We start from the raw sequence: 20744 nt of genomic DNA, 5'->3' as shown, positions 1-20744 counted from the left end.
AGGGTGGGACTCCATGTCCCTCCCACGGCTCCTCCCTCTTTCCTTCCCCTTACTCCTGACGCCCCTCCTCTTCCTCCTCGCTCCTTTTCCCCCACCCCCAAGGCCGCCTTCACGCTCCGTTTCAAAAGACTCGTTGACCAATGAGTAACGGGAAAGTCCTAGAGTGGCGGCCGCGCCTGCCAATGCGCAGACGATAAGGGCGGAGCTCTGAGAGCGAGCCTCTGACGGCGGGCTGCGTGTGACGCAGTCGGGCCCTCTGCGCGCTACGCCCGAAGCGGCGGTCGGTAACGGTGGTGGCGGTGGGCAGTGGCGACGGTTTCCTGGCGGCCGCGCGCTGCTCTGTGAGCGGCGGGTGGCGGTGGGGCCTGAGCCCTCACTCCTGACGCTCCCCCTCCCCCAACGCCTCACGGTGAGTCTGGGGCCGGAACGGCGGCGTCGGGTCCGGCAGGCTCCTCCTCCCCTCAGGGCAGGCGGGTGCGCGGGGCGTCCCAGGGCCTCGGAGCTCCCGAGTCTCGCGCCCCGGCACGCACCTTCTGGCTTTGGGGAAGGGGCGGGGCCCGCGATTCCGCGGCTGGGCTCGTCGGGGCTCGGGGCAGGGAGTCGACACGGGTGGGGTCCCGACTCGGGGAAGGGGGGGGGTTCCTCCAGTGTCAACCCACGCCGTGGGGGCGTCCATTTCTCTAGTAGTGTTCATTCATTTGCTGGGTGGAGACTCGAGGAGCCCACGATGGGTTAGCCTACGCGGGGGCTGCGCTTTGGGTCCCGAGTGGGGTCTTCCCTCGTGTGTGATGGGCTTGAAATTCCTGACTTCTCCGTTGGAGGTCTGAGGACAGCCCGAGCGTTAGGATGGGTGAGTCCGAGTTCATTAGTTTTTCTGAGGCTTAAATTTTGAGGTCTGATCAAGGAAAAAAAATATATATGTATATATATATATATACACACATATATATATAATATATATATACATATATATATATTTCCTGTTCTTCAAAGAGCAATTGGATTTCTAGATTACTGTAACCAAAAGGGCCTTAGAAATTTATTTTAGCCAGTTTTCCTACGCTACATCCCCCGGTAAGTTTTGAAGAGGAAGATGAGGAGGCCCAGAGTAAAGAGACAGGATTAACGAATGTTCGATTTCCACGTCTAAAGTCTAGAAAATTTTCTACCATTTCACTTTGTTTCCAGACTCTTCTGTATTCGGTAGTCTCCTTGGTGGGGGGAAAGTTACAGAGGCATTTGATAGATGTAGACTTGATCTGGAGGAGCATTTCTTCTTAGTTCTTAGCATCTCTGTTCATGTTAAGGTAGAAGCGACGTTAGTAAGTTGGTACCAAAGCTGTATTTTGAGATTGCATAAAATTAAGTACAAGTTGGTTAAAGAATGTCACTTTGGTACGACTGTAATCCTAGCTATTTAGGAAGCTGAGATCTGAGGATTGCGGTTCAAAACCAACCCGAGCAGGAAAGTCCGTGAGACTCTTATTTCCAATTAACCAGAAAAAAGCCTGAAAAGTGGGGTTGTGGCTCAAGTGGTAGAGTGCCGGCATTGAGGGGGGCGGGGAAAGCTCAGGGCCGCTTAAAGCCCTGACTGGGGGGGGGGGGGGGGAAAGTTTTAATGTTTTGGAGACAAATCAAGTCTTTGTTTCATTTCTGGTTCAAAATGTCAGTTTCTGATTTGTGTCAGCTGCTGGAGACTAAAGGAGAGTCCAGTTAGTGACAAGACTTAGAAAGCTAGGCAGCAGTTACTTTGTATTTGTACTTTGGAATTCATGGCTACATTCAGGTCAGAATTCAAAAAGTATTGTAAGTTTTAAGTTCAGGAAATTAAAATCCATTTTGTAGGAAGCAACTAGAAGAAAGAAAAAAAATGGGGCTTATTCTCTAATGACAGTTAAGAAATTTAGATAGTAATGCTAGTTAACTGGGTGAATGTTTACATGATAGAAGTGGTTAGGACATTTAAAAAGCAAATCCAAGCTGGGAATGGAAGGTGTATTGTAGGGCCAGCTACCTGGGTTTCAGGAGGGAGGATTGCTTCAGTTCAGGAATTGGATGACAGACCCAACAAAAATAACTACAAACTAAAAGAAAATTAGAGTTTGGATAGAAGTACATTGCTAGATGAAATCATTTTTGGCTGAATTAATTTAATTTTGAATTTAAATTTGGTGACTTGAACTTAGTTGCCATTTTAGTCTATATCACATTGTCACTTTATTGTTTACTATAACAAAGCATTGTTTAAAAACTAACAGTGCCTAAGAGAAGAAGAGACCTGCTGTCTAAATATTAAAATGTGAGTAGGGTATGTTTTGTCTATTTTCTCAGTTCAAGCATCACCCTCTTCTGGGAAGCCTTTCCTGGCATTTTCCCTTATACATTTTCATAACACCCATTTGGTATTTTTATTTATAACACATGTTATTTGTATTTTTATCTGTTTTTATTAGATTATGGTAACTTTTTCTTTTTATAGGTTATATGGCACAGAGTAAGTAGGTCCATAGTAAGTTTGTTTGCTGGAATGAATAAATATGGAGAAATTGAACCTAAAAAATAGTAAAGATGCAAGATATTTGTGAGCTGAAATATGTGGCTCTTGGATAAAGGGACCCATACTGTTTATGTTGCATAGTATTTTGCATCATTGTTGACTCCCAGTAGCTCCTAGATAACTATGCAAGTAGAACTTGTAGTAAACCAAACACAGTTTAGAAAATATTAATGATATTATGTTGTGGTAGCTAATCTAGAAAATATGTAGTTGTACTGATTTGATTTCTAATAGAAAAATTAATTATGCAATTTGTTGGAAGATTAAAGAAATTGAAAGATTGAACTATCAAAATCAGTTTTAGAGGCAAGGTATGAAAATGTTTTCTGAAAATTTAGTGCATTGTGTTTGGAATTCATCTATGTGTTTGGTACATAATATGTCTGTAGAGCATGATTTCTTAGCTTTGGTACTATTATATTTGGGCCAGATAATTCTTTAATATGGATCTTCCTTGTGTTTAGCAGCTTTCCTTCCTACCTGAGAGATAACTCATGTCTCCATGTTTTAATAGCCAAGAAAGAGTCAAGAAATTGTCAGGTTGTCCTGGTTGAAAACAATGCTGTAGGGATAATATATTTCCAATATTTTCTTTTTTTGAGGGGTGGGGGTCGGTCGTGGGGCTTGAATTCTGGGCCTGGGCGCTGTCCCTGCGCTCTTCAGCTCAAGGCGAGCACTCTACCGCCTGAGCTACAGCGCCACTTCCTGTTTTCTAGTGGTTTATTGGAGATAAGAGTCTCATGGGCTTTCCTGCCCGAGCTGGCTTTGAACCTCGATCCTCAGATCGAGGTTCAAAGTTAGGATTACAGGCGTGAGCCACCGGCGCCCGGTTTATATTCCCAATATTGTAGTAAAACCTCAGCTTCTCTAGATTTTGAATTTTTAGGTGTGCATCACTATATTGACACCCCCCCTCCCCCCGCCCCCTGTCGGTTGTGGGGCCTGGGCCTGGGCACTGCCCCATAGCTCTTCAGCTCAGGGCTAGCTGTCTACTGCTTGAGCCACTGCACCACTTCTGGCTTTTGTTGCTTATGTGGTGCTGAGGAATCCAACCCAGGGCCTCATGTATGCAAGGCAAGCACTCTACCACTGAGCTACCAAAACCTTTTTTTTTTTTTTTTTTGTCGGTCATGGAGCTTGAACTCTGGACCTGGGCACTGTTCCTCAGCTCTTCAGCTCAAGGCTAGTGCTCCACCACTTGAGCCACAGTGCCACTTCCTGTTTTCTGAGTGGTTTGTTGGAGATAAGAGTCTCAGGGACTTTTGCTCTGGCTGGCTTTGAACTGTGATCCTCAGATCTCAACCTCTGAGTAGCTAGGATTACAGGCGTGGGCCACTGGTGCAAGCCACCAGTATCTGGTCGCTTGGAATTTTTAGTTGGGAAGTCATCACTTAAAATGTAGTTCTATGCCAGCTTTGAACACAAATAAAGCTCAGGGCTGGCATACACACAAAAAGTAGCCCTAATTACCTAAATCTGAAACTGAGTTTATCCTGAAGGATAGGGCATTAGGATAAATTAGAAAATGTGAAACTGGAGATAGGCAGACAGATTTAAGAGGTCATAGCAGTGTAGTCTAGGAAAGTATTAAGTTTGGTGGTTTCAAGACTCCTTAAAACTTTTAAAAACTAAGATCTCCATAAGACTTTATGTGAGTTGTGTCAATTCTATTTTATTTATTTATTATATTATTTATTTGTATTTTATAGTTATATATATTTATATTTTTATTTATTTATTTTGTCAGCTGTGGGACCTGAACTCTAGGTCTGGGCACTGTCCTTCAGCTCTTCAGCTCAAGGTTAGTGCTCTATCACTTGAGCCACAGCGCCACTTCTGGCTTTTTTTTTCTGCTTATGTGGTACTGAAGAATCAAACCCAGGGCCTCATGCATGCAAGGCAAGCACTCTACCACTGAGCCTACTTAGTATTTTAGAAGATTCAGATTTTATCTATATCTGTGTACCTACCTACCTTTGTTGGGCTAGAGACACGGCTCAGTGGTAGTATTCCTACTTATCAAGTGCTCCTTCCTGTCAGTTGAGAGGTCCCGAGCACAAACCCCAGTACTGGCTGGGTGATGGTCTGGTGGGGCACTGGTGGCTTATACCTGTAATCCTTGGCACCCAGAAGACCAAGATCTGAGCATTGTGGTTCAAAGCCAGGTCAGGCAAAGTCCATGAAACTTTTATCCCCAATTAACCAGAAAATTGCCAGAAGTCAAGGTGTGGCTCAAGTAGTAGTACATCATCCTTGGGAAAAAAGAAAAAGAAAAAAAAAGCTCCAAAAAAACAGAAAAGATAAGGGGAGAGGCTTAGAGTTCAAGTCTTATTATGTGTGCAAACAAAAACAGACCCCAAGTTAACAAAAGTAATTTTATGAAAAAGTTTAGTGAGGGCTGGGAATGTGGCTTAGTGGTAGAGTGCTTGCCCAGCATGCATGAAGCCCTAAGTTCAATTCCTCAGTACCACATCAAAAGGAAAACCCGGGAGTGGCGCTGTGGCTAAAGTGGTAGAGCACTAGCTTTGAGTTGAGGAGCTCAGAGACAGCATCCAGGCCCAAAATTGAAGCCCCACAACCGACAAAAAGAAAAGCCAGAAAAAGTTTAGTGAGAAAAAGCCTAATCACTGAGGTATCAAGTCTTAACAGTTGACATGTTTTTCTTGAAGTGTGTGAAGCAAACAGCCTCAAACTGATTAGTAGTTGGAGAGTGGAGGAATATATATATATATACATATATACATATATATATGTAATTTGTATATAGATAGCTAGATAGATACATACATATAAAATATTCCCTCTCTCCCCCATGGGGCGGGAACTCAGAGCCTGGGCCTTGTCCCTAAGTTCTTTTGCTCAAGGCTAGAGCTTTATCACTTTGAGCCACAGCACTATTTCCAGTTTTTGAGTAGTTAATTGAAGACTAACAGTCTCAACAGGACTTTTCTGCACAGGGTGGCTTCAAACCACCATCCTCATATCTTAGCCTCCGGAGTAGCTAGGATTATAGGCGTGAGCCACTGGTGCCTAGAGGAGTATTTTAATGATCTTTTTGATAAATATTTTTTGAAAATATAATTCAAACCTTTGTATAGATTATTTATTTTTTGCTCCTGTCCTGTAGCTTGAATTCAGGGTTTTGGCACTACCCTTGAGATTTTTTTTTTTTGTCTTTTCTTTTTTGGTACTGGGGATTGAACCCAGGATGTTGTACTTGCTAGGCAAGCGCTTTGCCACTGAGCTACATCCCAGCCCCCTTGAGATTATTTTTGCTGAAGGCTGGCATGCTTATCACTTGAGCGAAAGCTCTACTTCTGGCTTTTTGGTGGTTAATTGGAAATTAGAGTCACCAACTTTCCTGCCTGGGCTGGCTTCAAACCATAGTCATTAGATCTCAGCCCCCCTATGTAGCTAGGGTTACAGGCGTGTAATCCTATAATACTTAATCTGAAACAATGGTACTGAATTTATATGTAATCTACTTTAAAATCTATTGTCCCTGGGCTGGGAAGGTGACTCAGTGGTAGAGCACTTGCCTTGCATGCATGAGGCCCTGGGTTTGATTCCTCAGCACCACATAAGCAAAAAGTAAAAAGCCGGAAGTGGCACTGTGGCTCAAGTGGTAGAGCGCTAGCCTTGAGCTGAAGAGCTGAGGGACAGAGTTCAGGCCCCACAAGCAAACCCCCCCAAAAAAATAAATAAAATAAAATTTATTGTCCCATTTTGCACTTTGTATCCTTACTCATACATGATTTTATAACATCATGTATTGGGTCATTTGGAAATATTGGCTCATTGCGTTACACAGATTTACATGTTGACAGCTTATACAGTTGTTGCTATTTCTGTCCACCTCATCAGTCGTTTAAGAATTGGAAAGTGGGACAAGTTTGTGGTGACAATTACAAGTTTTAAAATACAGTTTTTGCATTAAATCTTAGTAACCATAGTTTGTCAAGCATTCTGTGAAATGTTCTACGAAAAAAGAGCTAATTCAGCTTTCAAAAGTTGATTCCTTGAATCAACCCTTGCTTCAGTATGCACAAGTGCTTTTTGAGAACTTTTTCTTTAATCCTAAAGAATAATCATACTAAGTCTTAAAAAGAAGTGCACTGAAATGTTGAGAATTGATACAATAAGTAATTTTCACTGCTACATTGAGGACATTTTTTTTTTCTTTTTTTGTCGGTCGGTCGTGGGGCTTGAACTCTGAGCCTGGGCGCTGCCCCTCAGCTCTACAGCTCAAGGCGAGTGCTCTACCACTTGAGCTACAGCGCCACTTCCGGTTTTCTAGTGGTTTATTGGAGATAGGAGTCTCACGGTCTTTCTTGCCCGGGCTGGCTTTGAACCGCTATTCTCAGATCTCAGCCTCCTGAGTAGCTAGGATTACAGGCGTGACCGGCAACATTGAGGACATTCTTAAGTGAAAGGTTTTGTACTGTTAAGTTTTTGACAGTGAAGAATTCAAGGGCCTAGTACAGCCACTTTCCCAGCCCCATGTCCAGCATTTTTTTATACCCTACTGCTTTTTTTTTTTTTTGGTGCCTGTGCTGGGCCTTAAACTCGGGGTTTGGGTACTATCCTTAAGATTTTTTGCTAGGGCTGGGAAGTTGGCTCAGTGGTAGAGTGCTTGCCTTGCATGCATGAGGCCCTGGGTTCGATTCCTCAGCACCACATAAGCAGAAAAAAAGCCGGAAGTGGCGCTGTAGCTCAAGTGGTAGAGTGCTAGCCTTGAGCTGAAGAGCTGAGGGACAGCGCCCAGGCCCAGAGTTCAGGTCCCGGACCCCCCCCCCAAAAAAAGATTTTTTTGCTAAACTTCTGGCTTTTTGGTGGTTGGTTCAAGAAGAGAGTCTCGTGGACTTTTCTGCCCTGCTTGGCTTCAAACCAAGATCTTCAGTTAAGCTCCCTGCATAGATAGGTTTACAGGTGTGAGCCATCCAGCCTTAAACTCTTGCTTTTGCATCACAATTTTTTGTTTTTCTCTTGTTTGCTTTGTATCCCTCCCCCCCTCCCCCTGTCCTCCCCCTCTAAAGTTGTAAAGTTCGTTTTTCGACATAACAACTTGTACATCTCATTGTTGCAATGGGTCCTTCTGTATCCCTGTTTTTACAATTTGTTTTTTCCCTTCCCCTCCACATACTTTATTGGTAATTTTTGAGATCAGGTTTTTGCTCATGATGCCCTACTTTAGGCCTATATCTTTTCTGGGATCGTAGACATAAGCTACTGTTTCCCTCCTTGGATATGAAGTCTTAAGACTTTTCTGGCCTAAATTGTGATCATCCTAATCTTAGCCTTTTACCTAGTTTGGGATGACCGGTGCATACAACTGTACCCAGCTATGGGTTGAGAAGGGATCTCATGAATTTTTTGCTTGGGCTGGCCTCCCATTCTTAGCCTCCCAAGTAGTTAGGATTACAGGTATGAACCACCTGTGTCTGGTTAAAGATTATTATTATCTTTACATCTATATGTACTATTATCTGTACATCTGTACTCTTCTACTAAAGTAGACTTTTTTTTTTTGTCCTGGGGCTTGAACTCTAGGCCCAGACGCTGTCCCTCAGCTCTTCAGCTCAAGACTAGTGCTCTACTAGTTGAGCCACAGCACCACTTCCAGCTTTTTTTGTTTATGTGGTACTGAGAAATCCAACCCAGGGCCTCATGCATGCAAGGCAAGCTCTCTACCACTAAGCCACCTTCCCAGCTCTAAGGCATAAGGGAATTAATTTATAAGTAAAAAAAGGTAGATAATTGGGAATAAGGATAGAAATGTTAGATGAAGCCGGGCGCCGGTGGCTCACGCCTGTAATCCTAGCTACTCAGGAGGCTGAGATCTGAGAATCACGGTTCAAAGCCAGCCCGGGCAGGAGAGACCTTGAGACTCCTATCTCCAATAAACCACTAGAAAACCGGAAGTGGCGCTGTAGCTCAAGTGGTAGAGCGCTCGCCTTGAGCTGAAGAGCTGAGGGACAGCGCCCAGGCCCAGCGTTCAAGCCCCACGACCGCCAAAAAAAAAAAAAATGTTAGATGAATGGAGTTTGTAAAAGAAAATGATGATTGAGAATAAGGATAGAAATGTCAGATAAGTAGAAGAGAATAAGCACAGAGTGATCAGAGTATGTGTAATAGTGGGTTTGAAGATTTGTTTTTTTTATTGTTTACAGTGGTGATTTGTGATTGCACTAAATGGTTAATGAATGACACCTGCTGGAAAATTAGAAACCATTGTGTGTGAAGTTATAAGTAGGCACTGATAAACCAAGGTTTAGGGTGAAGGGGAAATTATTATGCTTTTCTAATTGTAGAATATCTGTTGAAGAACTAAACAACCCTGCTTTTATTTTTTATTTATTTTTTGTTGGTCGTGGGGCTTGAACTCTGGGCTTGGGCGCTGTCCATGTCCTCTTCAGCTCAAGGCGAGCGCTCTACCACTTGAGCCACAGCACCACTTCCTGTTTTCTAGTGGTTTATTGGAGATAAGAGTCTCACGGAGTTTCCTTTCTGGGCTGGCTTTGAACCTTGATCCTCAGATCTCAGCCTCCTGAGTAGCTAGGATTACAGGCGTGAGCCACTGGAGCCTGGCTCAACCCTGCTTTTAAAGAGTTCTGTTTGAGGCAGCTTTGTCCTGACAGCCTGGAATGTAGGCTGTATGAATCCTTGTTTAGAGAAATTGAGGTCTAAGGGATAAAATCTCACGACTTGATAAATTATACAATAACAAATGTCAGGTTTTTTAATTTATTCTTTATTTTTTAAACTAATTTTAGATTTATGAACAGTTTTTTTTTTTTTTTTTTTTTTTTTTTTTTGTCGGTTGTGGGCTTGAACTCTGGGCCTGGGCACTGTCCCTCAGCTCTTCAGCTCAAGGCGAGCGCTCTACCACTTGAGCTACAGCGCCACTTCCGGTTTTCTGGTGGTTTATTGGAGATAGGAGTCTCACGGTCTCTCCTGCCCGGGCTGGCTTTGAACCGCGATCCTCAGATCTCAGCCTCCTGAGTAGCTAGGATTACAGGCGTGAGCCACCAGCGCCCGGCTTATGAACAGTTTTAAATGTAGTAGTAAGTAGCAGAGAGTTTTAAGCATAGATTTGGGTTACTCTGAAGCTAATATTTTCATTGTTTCTAAAATGACAAGCATTATGTAAAGCTTTAACAGTTAAGAGGATAAAGAAAATGCTATGAGAAAGATATTATGAATATTTAGCATTAATTTATGCATCATTGAACAAAGTCAAAATGCTTTTTTTTGGGGGGGGGTCCAGTCGTGGGGCCTGAGCTCTGGGCCTGGGCGCTGTCCCTCAGCTCTTCAGCTATAAGCTAGCGCTCTACCACTTGAGCCACAGCACCACTTCCGGCTTTTTCTTTTTTGCTTATGTGGTGCTGAGGAATCGAACCCAGGGCCTCAGGCATGCAAGGCACACGCTCTACCACTGAGCCATCTTCCCAGCCCCTCAAAATGCTTTTTATCAGAGCAGCAAACAGCATTACTTTCTCAAGTGTCAGGTACAACATTAAATATATTTCATAACTAAGAACAGCTGGGAGATACTAGTTTATGTAATAGGTGTGGAAAGGGGGCAGGGAAGGGGAAGTGTTTTTATATTGGTAAGAGCCTAAAAGGTCAATCTGAAATAGTCTCATGAAGCAGGTGATGCTTGACCAAAAGTTTTTAGAAAAAAAAAGGAACAACTTTTAGAAAGGACAATTGGTATTTCTAATCAAGGTTGCAGCTTGACCAAGGGATTTATCAAAGGAAACAAGAGGTTAGCAGGTAGTATCAGGTGATCAAGACTGGGCTAATTTCTTCTGGAATACTGCCCAGCCCTCTTTTCTACCCTTGTATTTCTCATCCATGGCAAAAATTACAAGTCATATTTTCATTTAGTTTAACTGCAAATGGTTAATTCCTGCCTTTCTTAGTATTTTCATGAAGATTAGAGAATATTTGAGAATGTGATTTGTAAAGTGGAAATGACTCTACTTGTCCATTCACCTAACAAAAAGTTATTGTTTATTCTTTCTGTTGATTTTGGTGAAATGGGAAGAAAAAAATTACTTTCCATTTGTATAACTTTCTGAAGTTACAGAGCTACAAACTAGAATGTTCTAGAAAACTTGCTTAGTCACTGAGATATAGTACTTAAGGTTAGCAGTTGCTTAAAAAAAACAAAAACGTTGCGTTAGTTTTCTTCCCTTTTTCTTTTCTTTTCTTTTTTTTTTTTTTGGTCAGTTGTGGGGCTTGAACTCTGGGCCTAGGTGCTGTCCCTCAGCTCTGAATTCAGCTCAAGGCTAGCACTCTACTACTTGAGCCACAGCACCACTTTCATTCCTTTTCTGTGCAAAAAACTAAGTGTGAGCTTTTTTCATTCAAGGCTAGCTCTGTACCACTTGAGCCATAGCTCTACTTCTGGCTTTTTATTGGTTAATTGGAGATGAGGCTCATGGTCTTTCAAATGGCTTTGAACCATGATCCTCAGATCTCAGCCTCCTGAGTAGCTAGGATTACAGGTGTGAGCCATGGGCGCCCAGCAGGTTTGAATTGTTATATGACATTTTCCCCCCTGCTGGGGTGGGGGGGGGCCTCATGAATGTTGGACAAGCAGTCTACCACTGAGTACCACATACTCCCATCCATAATGTTTGTTGTCTTAATGAAGTTGGCAACTGGCACCTATGCATTGAGGTAGGAAGTGTGACCTTGGATTAGACAGTCTTCAATGGAGGCATTTCTGCCAAGAACTGACAGCTGAGGGCTGTGTTTTCCAGCAGCTGATAAAACAGATCCTCCAGAAACAACGGAAAATTTGTGTTTTATCGTATTCATTATAGAGATGTTGAGTTGGGGTCAGGATATATAGAAAGAGATCATTGGGGAAACAGGGTTCAAAAATACTTGTACTTGGGCTGGAAAGGTGGCTCAGTGGTAGAGCGCTTGCCTTGCATGCCTGAGGCCCTGGGTTTGATTCCTCAGCACCACATAAGCAAAAAGAAAAAAGCCGGAAGTGGCGCTGTGGCTCAAGTAATAGAGTGCTAGCCTTGAGCTGAAGAGGTGAGGGACAGCGCCCAGGCCCAGAGTTCAGGCCCCACGACCGGACCAAACAAACAAACAAACAAAAACAAAAACCCCATAATATGCTGTGGAAGTTCAGGGGATATCTTTGTTAAAGGGATGTCTTGAGGAAGTATGACATTTGAGTTAGGGTTTTGTTTTTGCCACCCTGGAGCTTGAACGCAGGACCTGATTCTTGTCCCTGAGCTTCTTTGTGCTCAAGGCCAGCGGTCTACATCTTGAGCTACCAGACCACTTCGGCTTTTTTGAACAGTTAATAGGATTCTCACAGGGATTTTTCTGCCCAGGCTGGCTTTGAACCATGATCCTCAGATCTCTGCCTGAGTAGCTAGGATTACAGGCGTGAGCCACTGGCACCTGACTGAACTAGGTTTTGAAAATGATTTAGAAGATTGTTGGGGGCAAGAGCAGAGGGGGACAATTTTCACTGGGCCAATGACATTTACATAATATATTTACATAGTAAGGATAATGAATAATTTGAAGAGCACAGGAACTACTACCTATTTTAGCTTCTATGGTAGTGACCAGAGGTTTTCCCCAAAATGTTGATTTGCTTCCCTGTGATAATTTTAGGAAAATACCCAATATGAGATAATGCTAAGTTTACCTTTGCCAGAACTAAGAGGATAGGCTGGGTTTGAGTGAGAGGCTTTTTCCCCCCTGCAAGAGTTTATAAATTGGATTTGTTTCTTTCATTGGGGTCTAGAATAAATTTCTGTTTGTTGCTTATGAGCTAGGATTGAGGGTGTCCATGGGAAGTTAGTATGTAGATTAGAGTTCCACTTGCTTACTTTTTTTTTTGTGCCAGTCCTGGGGCTTGAACTCGGCTTTTGCACTGTTCCTGAGCTGCTTTTGCTTAAGGCTAGAACTCTACCACTTGAGCCACAGCATTTCTTCTGGCTTTTTCTGTTTATTTAGTATTGAGAAATTGAATCCAGGGCTTCATGCATGCTAGTCAGGCACTCTACCACTAAGCTACATTCCCTTTTTGAATTTATAAAACTTGTTAAATAGCTTATCCGTGGTACAAATTGTGATGCCTAATACCAACAAACTTTAAAAAAAAAATTGTTGTCGACTTGATATAGAGGCTTGTAGCTACATGAATCAGGTAATGAGTACTTTTTTTTTTTCTCTCGGGTCCGGTCGTGGGGCCTGAACTCTGGCCTGGGCGCTGTCCCTCAGCTCTTCAGCTCAAGGCCAGCGCTGTACCACTTGTGAGCCACATTGCCACTTCCAGCTTTTTTTCCCCCTGCTTATGTGGTGCTGAGAAATCGAACTCAGGGCCTCATGCATGCAAGGCAAGCGCTCTACCACTGAGCCACCTTTCCAGCCCAAGTACAAGTATTTTTGAACCCTGTTTCCCCTTCTGTCCCTCTCCTTCTCTCCTAGTTCATTTACTACATAGTTTCTCATGAGTATCACTGTTGTATTTGTTGTTCACCTTTGTTCCACCTTTTATGTGCCCTTCCTTCCCCTCCCAAACACAAACTAATAAGACAAAAGGAAAAGCAAACAAAACAGCAACAATGGCAACTAAAAATGTCTCCTTTACTTTTCTTGGAGTTCATTTCATAGAATATTACTTTTTTTTTTTTTTTTTTAAATAGATCAGTTGTGGGGCCTGAACTCTGAGCCAGGGCTCTGTCCCTCAGCTCTTCAGCTCAAGGCTAGCACTCTACCACTTGAGCCACAGCACCACTTCTGGCTTTTTCTGCTTACATGGTGCTGAGGAATCGAACCCAGGGTCTCATGCATGCAAGGCAAGCACTCTACCACTGAGCTACCTTTCCAGACCAGAATATTATTTTATATGATCATCTGTTGAGCCTTTGTCTACCACTCCTTTGCATATACTCCTTTGGCCTCATTATGTGAATGACTAGGTTCTTCTTTTTTTTTTTGGGTCGTTGTGGGGCCTGAACTCTGGGCTTAGGTGCTGTCCCTCAGCTCAAGGCTAGCACTCTACCACTTGAGCCACAGCGCCACTTTCGGCTTTTTTTTTCTTTTTGCTTATGTGGTGCTGAGGAATCAAACCCAGGGCCTCAGGCATGCAAGGCAAGCGCTCTACCACTGAGCCACCTTCCTAGCCCATGACTAGGTTCTTATATATTTATCTTGGCCTAGTGAATGTGCAATACCAGCAACCTTATAGTTATTGAGTCAATGTATAAAATAACTTGTAAAGATTTACCACTATCTATTAAATTGTATGTATTAAGAAGTTTCATCATACCTTTTTTTTTTCCCCTTTGGGTTCTGGTCCTGGGGCTTGAACTTAGGGCCTGGGCACTGTCCCTGGGCTTTTTCACTCAACACTGGCACTCTACCACTTGAGCCACAGCTCCACTACTGGCTTTTTGGTGGATAACTGCAGATCAGAATCTCAGGACTTTCCTGTTTGGGCTGGCTGCCATCCTCAGATGGTTAGGATTACAAGGCATGAGCTATAGCTCATCATGACATTTTTTTGTACATGAATTGTACTTTGGTCATATTTATTCTATTACTTTTCATCTTTCCCTTCCCTCATCCCCTTTTACTCTCATAAACTTGATTTTGTTTTTGTTTTGTTTTCTCCTAGTTCTCACAAATGAGAGTAAACGTGAGACTAGTTTTATGGGACTGGCTTATTTAACTTAACATGCTAACCTCTCAGTTCTGTCCACTTTCCAGGAAACAACATAATTCTTTAAAGCTGAGTAAATTTCTGTATCTTTCTATCCATTGATTAGCACCTAGACTGACTCCATAATGTGGCTATTGAGAATAGTGGCATGATTAATATGTTATACAGGTATCTCTATAGTGGTTGACTTAATTCTCTGAGTGGTATGGTTGAATCATGTAGATATTATAGGCCTGCCTGCCTGCCTTCCTTCCTTCCCTCTCTCCCTGCCTGCCTGCCTGCCCTCCCCACCTGCCCTCCCTCCCTCCCTCCCTGCCTGCCCTCCCTCCCTCCCTCCCTCCCTCCCTTCCTTCCTTCCTTCCTTCCTTCCTTCCTTCCTTCCTTCCTTTCTCTCTCTTTCTCTTTCTTTCTTTCTTTCTTTCTTTCTTTCTTTCTTTCTTTCTTTCTTTCTTTCTTCCTTTCTTCCTTTCTTCCTTTCTTCCTTTCTTCCTTTCTCTCTCTGTCTCTGTCTCTCTCTTTCTCTCTCTGTCTTTCTCTTTCTCTCTTTCTTTTTTTCCTTCTTTCTTTCCTTCTTTCTTCCTTTCTTTCTTTCTTTCTTTCTTTCTTTCTTTCTTTCTTTCTTTCTTTCTTTCTTTCTTTCTTTCTTTTCTTTCTTTCTTTCTTTCTTTCTTTCTTTCTGTTTCTGAGGGGGATCCTGGGGCTTAAACTCAGGATCTGGGACCTATCCCTTAGCTTTTTGCTCCTGGCTGGCTTTTTACTACATGAGTCACAGGTTCATTTCCAACTTCTATTAGTGGCTAAGCTAATTGGAGTAAAAGTCTTATGGACTTTCTTTCCTGGGCTGGCTTTGAACTGCAATCCTCAGATCTTAGCCTCCTGAGTAGCTAGGATTACAGACATTAACCACTGGCACCTGGCTTATTTCCTTTTTTTTTTTTTTTTTTTTTTTGCTCCTCTTGGAGCCTGAACTCAGAGACTGTTACTGTCCCTGAGCTTCTTTTGCTCGAATCTAGCACTCTTATCACTTGAGCTACCGAGCCACTTCTGGCTTTTTTTATTTTTTATTTTTATTTATTTATTTATTTATTTTTATGGTACTAAGGAATCAAACCTAGGGCTTCGTGCATGCTAGGCAAGCACTACCACTAAGCCACAATCCCAGCCATTTTCAGTTTTTTGAGGTGCTTCGAAACTAGCAATTAATAATAAGTTGGCCTCCTCCAACTTGTCTTTTTGTTTCTTGATTGTAGCCATTCTTATTTTAGAGTAAGGTGGAATCTGTAGTTTTGGCTCATGTTTCTCTAATACTTAAGGATTTTTTTCCCTCACATATTAGCCAGTTTATTTGCTCATTTATTGATTGGTCCTATAATAATACTTTACTACTACTACAAATCTGTGAAATGTATTATTAATTGTAGGTTTCTGTTTTAGGGTAAGATTATTAAAAACTACAATTGAGACTGTAGGAAAGGCTTATGGGTAGAATTGCCTGCCTTGCCAAGCTCAAGCCATGAGTTCAAATCCCAGTACTGCCAAAAAGTATGCATTTGATAAATGTGGAATAAAACATCTGTAAAACCTAATATATCCAGGCCCCAAGTTACTGCTCCTTATTGTATTACTCAACTTTTGAATTGTGTCAGGAACCCTGCACAAAAAGGTGTCATATTTGCATGAACAGATTTCTGTTAATTGGGATAAATAAGAAAATGGATGGAAAATTGAACATTACTAGATTGTAGTTGAATGTTAGTCAATACTAGAATTTGAACTCAGTGCTTTATATTTGATAGCCAGATGCTCTAGTACTTGAGCCATGTCCCCAGCTACAACTATCAATTGGAATGGACTGTTGAAAAGTCAGTATAATAGAAGTGTAGACTTCTGTCAAGTACTTCCAAGAATATTTCCCCTGGAATGGGAGTCAATGTTACTTTGTAGTGTGTAATAAGTTGGGAAGGCAAGAAACTCAAGGTAAATCTCATTAGATACAAGATGATTATATGAAATAAAACCTTGAGTTATGAAGGCATGCTTTAGTCACTTGAGCCTTTCCAAAATGCACATGTCTGCATTCCACCCTGAAATTTTGGTTCAGTCCCTCCTTTTGTCCTCCCCATACTACATTTGAACTCACGGCCTCATACTTGTTTATCACTCTGCCACTTGAGCCATATCTCTATCCATGATTTTTGCTGGTTATTTTAGAAATACAGTCTTAGGCTTTTCTGCCTGGGTTGGCCTGAAACTGCAATTCTTTTTTTTGGGGGGGGGGTGGGTGGGTCCCGTCGTGGGGCCTGTACTCTGGGCCTGGGCGCTGTCCCTCAGCTCTTCAGCTCAAGGCTAGCGCTCTACCACTTGAGCCGCAGCACCACTTCCAGCTTTTTTCTTTTTGCTTATGTGGTGCTGAGGAATTGAACCCAGGGCCTCAAGCATGCAAGACAAGCGCTCTACCACTGAGCCACCTTCCCAGCCCGAAACTGCAATTCTTGATCAGCCTCCTGAGAAACTAGGATTTCTAGGCATGAGTCGCTGGCACATGGCTTGGTTCAGTATTTCTACAGTGGGACCTAAAAGATTGTATTTTGAAAATCTTGCCAGCTAATTCTGTTGTGGTACTCTACTAGCTAGTATATTTGAATGTTTGAATGAGCTTTGGCCCCACCCCCTAGGATATTTTAGAATGTCAGTTTTCTATAAAGGATCATAAATTTTAAGGGACAGCCCCCTCTTTTTCAATGTGCACAAAGTATTTGAGTGTTATAACATCTTGAAGTGCTAGTAGGTTTTTTTTTTGTTTTTTTTTGTCAGTCATGGGGCTGAACTCTGGGTCTGGGTGCTGTCCCTCAGCTCTTTAGCTCAAGGCTAGTGATTTACCACTTTAGCCATAGCACCACTTCCAACCTTTTCTGCTTATGTAGTGCTGAGGAATCAAACCTAGGTCCTCATGCATGCAAGGCAAGCGCTCTACCACTGAGCCACTTTCCCAGCCCAGCTTTTTTTTTTCTTTTTACATACTGTCCTGGGGCTTGAACTCATAGCCTAGGCACTATCCTGAGCTTTTTTGCTCAAGGCTAATGCTCTACCGTTTGAGCCACAGCTCAACTTCATGAGCTTTTCCTGCTGAGGCTGGTTTTGTGGGTTTTTTGTTTTGTTTTGTTTTTTGTCGGTCTTGAACTCTGGGGCTTGAACTCTGGACCTGGGCCTGGGGGCTGTCCCTTAGCTCTTCAGCTCAAGGCGAGCGCTACTGCTTGAGCTACAATGCCACTGGTTTTGAACCTTGATTCTTAGATCTCACCCTCCTGAGTAGCTAGTATTATGGGTGTGAGCCACCAGGGCTCAGCAAAAAATATAATCCAGACTATTCCATTATGTGCTTATAATATAGAAAGAATGTTCTTGTCACAAAAGTCTAGTAAATATAACTGCCTCTTTTTAGGTTTGATATTACAAAGTGCTTCACTTATTTTCTTGTTAGCAAGTAAATGGCAGCATGTATCTTAACTTTTTTTTTTGCCAGTCCTAGGGATTGAACTCAGAGCTTGGGCACTGTTCCTGAGCTTCTTTTGCTCAAGACTAGCACGCTACCACTTGAGCCACAGCTCCACTTCTGGCTTTATCTGTTTATGTGATACTGAGTAATTGAACCCAGGGCTTCATACATGCTAGACAAGCACTCTACCACTGAAGCCACATTCCCAGCCCCATATTGTAACTTTTAATGAATATTTATTCAGGGAGAAAGATCTTTTTTGTTTGTTTGTTTAGAAGAACATTTTTATTGTTGGAGGGTGTCCAGACAAAACATAGGCCAGTTTAATATTACATTCAGTTACAAGGGAACTACTATTTAGAATATGTCTGAATGAAGCTATTACATTTGAATAAACTATACTGGTAGTTTGCTTTTATTCAAAGCAAATGGGAAAACCCCTCCAAACTTCCTTTTACAGTTGTTGGAATAGTTTAACCCAAGTAAATGTCTATAGCATAGTTTAGATACTGGAGGGAAATCATGTATAAATGAGAAGTTTGTTTTTGCTGGTTTGTTATTTTGTTTGATTGGTTGGTTGTTTACATGCTTAGGGTTGAACACTGGACCTTGTACATGCTAGATAAGCAGTCTAGCATTGATCTATATACTCAGACCTAGGGGGATTTTATCACAGAATTTCAATGATTAATGTTCTCAGATGTTGAAGACAAGGGACCATATAGAGAACAGTATTTATTATGCCCAGAATATCAGGGATTTGGATAGTTTGGCAAACATTTTTATTTTAATATAGAAAAATAGGAAAAAATAACGCAAGCTTCCTAATATAAAAATTTGGTCTTAGACTAGAAATCTTTATTAAAAGCATAGTTAGGTTAAAAGCAAAACGAACCACATTGTGGGCTGGAGCTATAGTATAGCTCAGTGGTACAGCATTTACCTTGTACTTTTGAGGCCTTGGTTTAATTCTCAGCAACTCCACCACCCCCAAAAAAGTCAAACATTTTTAAAGGTATGGCTGTGGTTGTTGGTAAGAACTGGACTTTAACCTCAGATTATAATACTGGCCATCTCAAGAGCAGCATGGATTAAAGAACATTATATAACACGTAGAGTTTTAGAACATTTAATAAAAGTATATGTTGTAGTTTCTGGAGGCCTTACTAAATTTCTAGAATAATAGGTTTCTTTCTTTTCAGAACAATAGCTTTCTTGGTACCATAGTATTGTGTGGCCTTTAAAAACTGATATTTTTTCTTTTTTCTAGCTTTCTGAAGCAAAGACTTATTTTGAAGATGTTTAATAAGTCATTTGGAACCCCCTTTGGGGGTAGTACAAGTGGCTTTGGTACAACATCAACATTTGGACAAAGTAAGTTTTTAAAAAGAATTGAAGGGGAAAACTTAACCTGTTTTGAGTTTTCCTTGGAAGAACTGGGCAGAAGGGAAACATTATCCAGACTTGGTACTATTTAGTATCAAACGTGTGTGTGTGTGTGTGTGTGTGTGTGTGTGTGTGTGTGTGTGTGTGTGTGTGTGTGTGTGTGTGTGTGTGTGTGTGTGTGTGTGTGTGTGTGTGTGTGTGTGTGTGTGTGTGTGTGTGTGTGTGTGTGTGTGTGTGTGTGTGTGTGTGTGTGTGTGTGTGTGTGTGTGTGTGTGTGTGTGTGTGTGTGTGTGTGTCCTGAACTCAGAGTGTGAGTGCTGTCCCTGAGATTTTTTTGTTCAAGGCTAGTTCTCTACCATTTGAGCCACAGCTCTACTTCATGTATTTTCCTGTCCTGGCTGGCTTTGAATTTTGATCCTCAAATCTCAGCCTCCTGAGTAGGATTACAGGAGTGAGCTACTGGTCCCCAGCTTCATTGTTTTGGGGGGAGGGGTGGGGGTCGGTCTTGGGGCTATAACTCTGGGTGCTGTCCCTCAGTTCTTCAGCTCAAGGTGAGCCTACAGCACCACTTCTGGTTTTCTGAGTGGTTTATTGGAGGTAAGAGTCTCATGGACTTTCCTGCCCGGGCTGGCTTTGAACCTCGATCCTCAGATCTCAGCCTCCTAAGTATCTAGGATTACAGGCATGAGCCACTGGCGCCCAGCCTAGCTCCATTTTAAAAAATTGTTATTAATGAGACAAAGAAACATTAAAGTATAACTCATATATAGGAATAAGGAATAGACCACAGAAATAGCTATTGAGAAGACCCAGTTGTTGGTCTATCAGATAAAGACTGAACAATTACTGCATGTATTTTTTTTTTTGTCGGTCGTGGGGCTTGAACTCTGGGCCTGGGCGCTGTCCCTCAGCTCTTCAGCTCAAGGTGAGCGCTCTACCACTTGAGCCACAGCGCCACTTCCGGTTTTCTGGTGGTTTATTGGAGATAGGAGTCTCACGGTCTCTCCTGCCCGGGCTGGCTTTGAACCGCGATCCTCAGATCTCAGCCTCCTGAGTAGCTAGGATTACAGGCATGAGCCACCAGCGCCCGGCACTGCATGTATTTTTTAAAGAAAGGGAAACTATGCTTTGAGAAGTAAATGAAGCTGGCCAGGACACTTTATCTCCTATTAACTACCAAAAAACCGGAAGTGGCACTGTGACTCAAAGTGGAAGAGTGTTAGACTGGAGCAAAAGAACTCAGGAACAGTGGCCCAGCCCCCAAGTTCAAGCCCCATGATTGACCAAAAAAAAAAAAAAAAAAAAGAAGTAAATGGACCTGTGATTCAGGAGGCCATGATTGAGGATCTCAGTTTAAAGCCAGCCTGGGCAGGAAAGTCTATGAAACTCTTACCTCCACGTACCATCAAGAAGCTGGAATTAGAAATTGTAGTTCAAGGGACTGGGAAGGTGGCTCAGTGGTAGAGCGCTTGCCTTGCATGCCTGAGACCCTGAGTTCGATTCCTCAGCACCACATAAGCAAAAAGAAAAAAGCTGGGAGTGGCGCTGTGGCTCAAGTGGAAGAGCACTAGCCTTGAGCTGAAGAGCTGAGGGACAGC

General features: G+C 42.4%; 1 protein-coding gene across 4 annotated transcripts in view; it reads left to right on the top strand.

The window, feature by feature from the left end:
• Positions 1 to 280: 280 nt before the first annotated feature.
• Nup98 (nucleoporin 98 and 96 precursor) overlaps positions 281 to 20744 on the top strand; it is a 127629-nt gene continuing 107165 nt past the window's right edge. For 3 of the 4 annotated variants that reach the window (XM_070035134.1, XM_070035133.1, XM_070035131.1), the window contains exons 1-2: positions 281 to 409; positions 19031 to 19134. In XM_070035134.1, coding sequence (XP_069891235.1) covers positions 19059 to 19134 — 76 coding nt within the window. In that variant the 5' untranslated portion in view covers positions 281 to 409; positions 19031 to 19058. Of the gene's footprint in view, positions 410 to 655; positions 851 to 19030; positions 19135 to 20744 lie in introns of those variants that run through there. The other variant, XM_070035132.1, reaches the window with a different exon arrangement.

Source organism: Dipodomys merriami, unplaced genomic scaffold (genome assembly GCF_024711535.1).
Source record: "Dipodomys merriami isolate MVZ:Mamm:240054 unplaced genomic scaffold, mDipMer1.0.p SCAF_25, whole genome shotgun sequence".
NCBI classification, from domain to species: domain Eukaryota; kingdom Metazoa; phylum Chordata; class Mammalia; order Rodentia; family Heteromyidae; genus Dipodomys; species Dipodomys merriami.
Note: the sequence above shows the minus strand (reverse complement) of the source record. Positions and strands in the feature narration are given on the sequence as shown.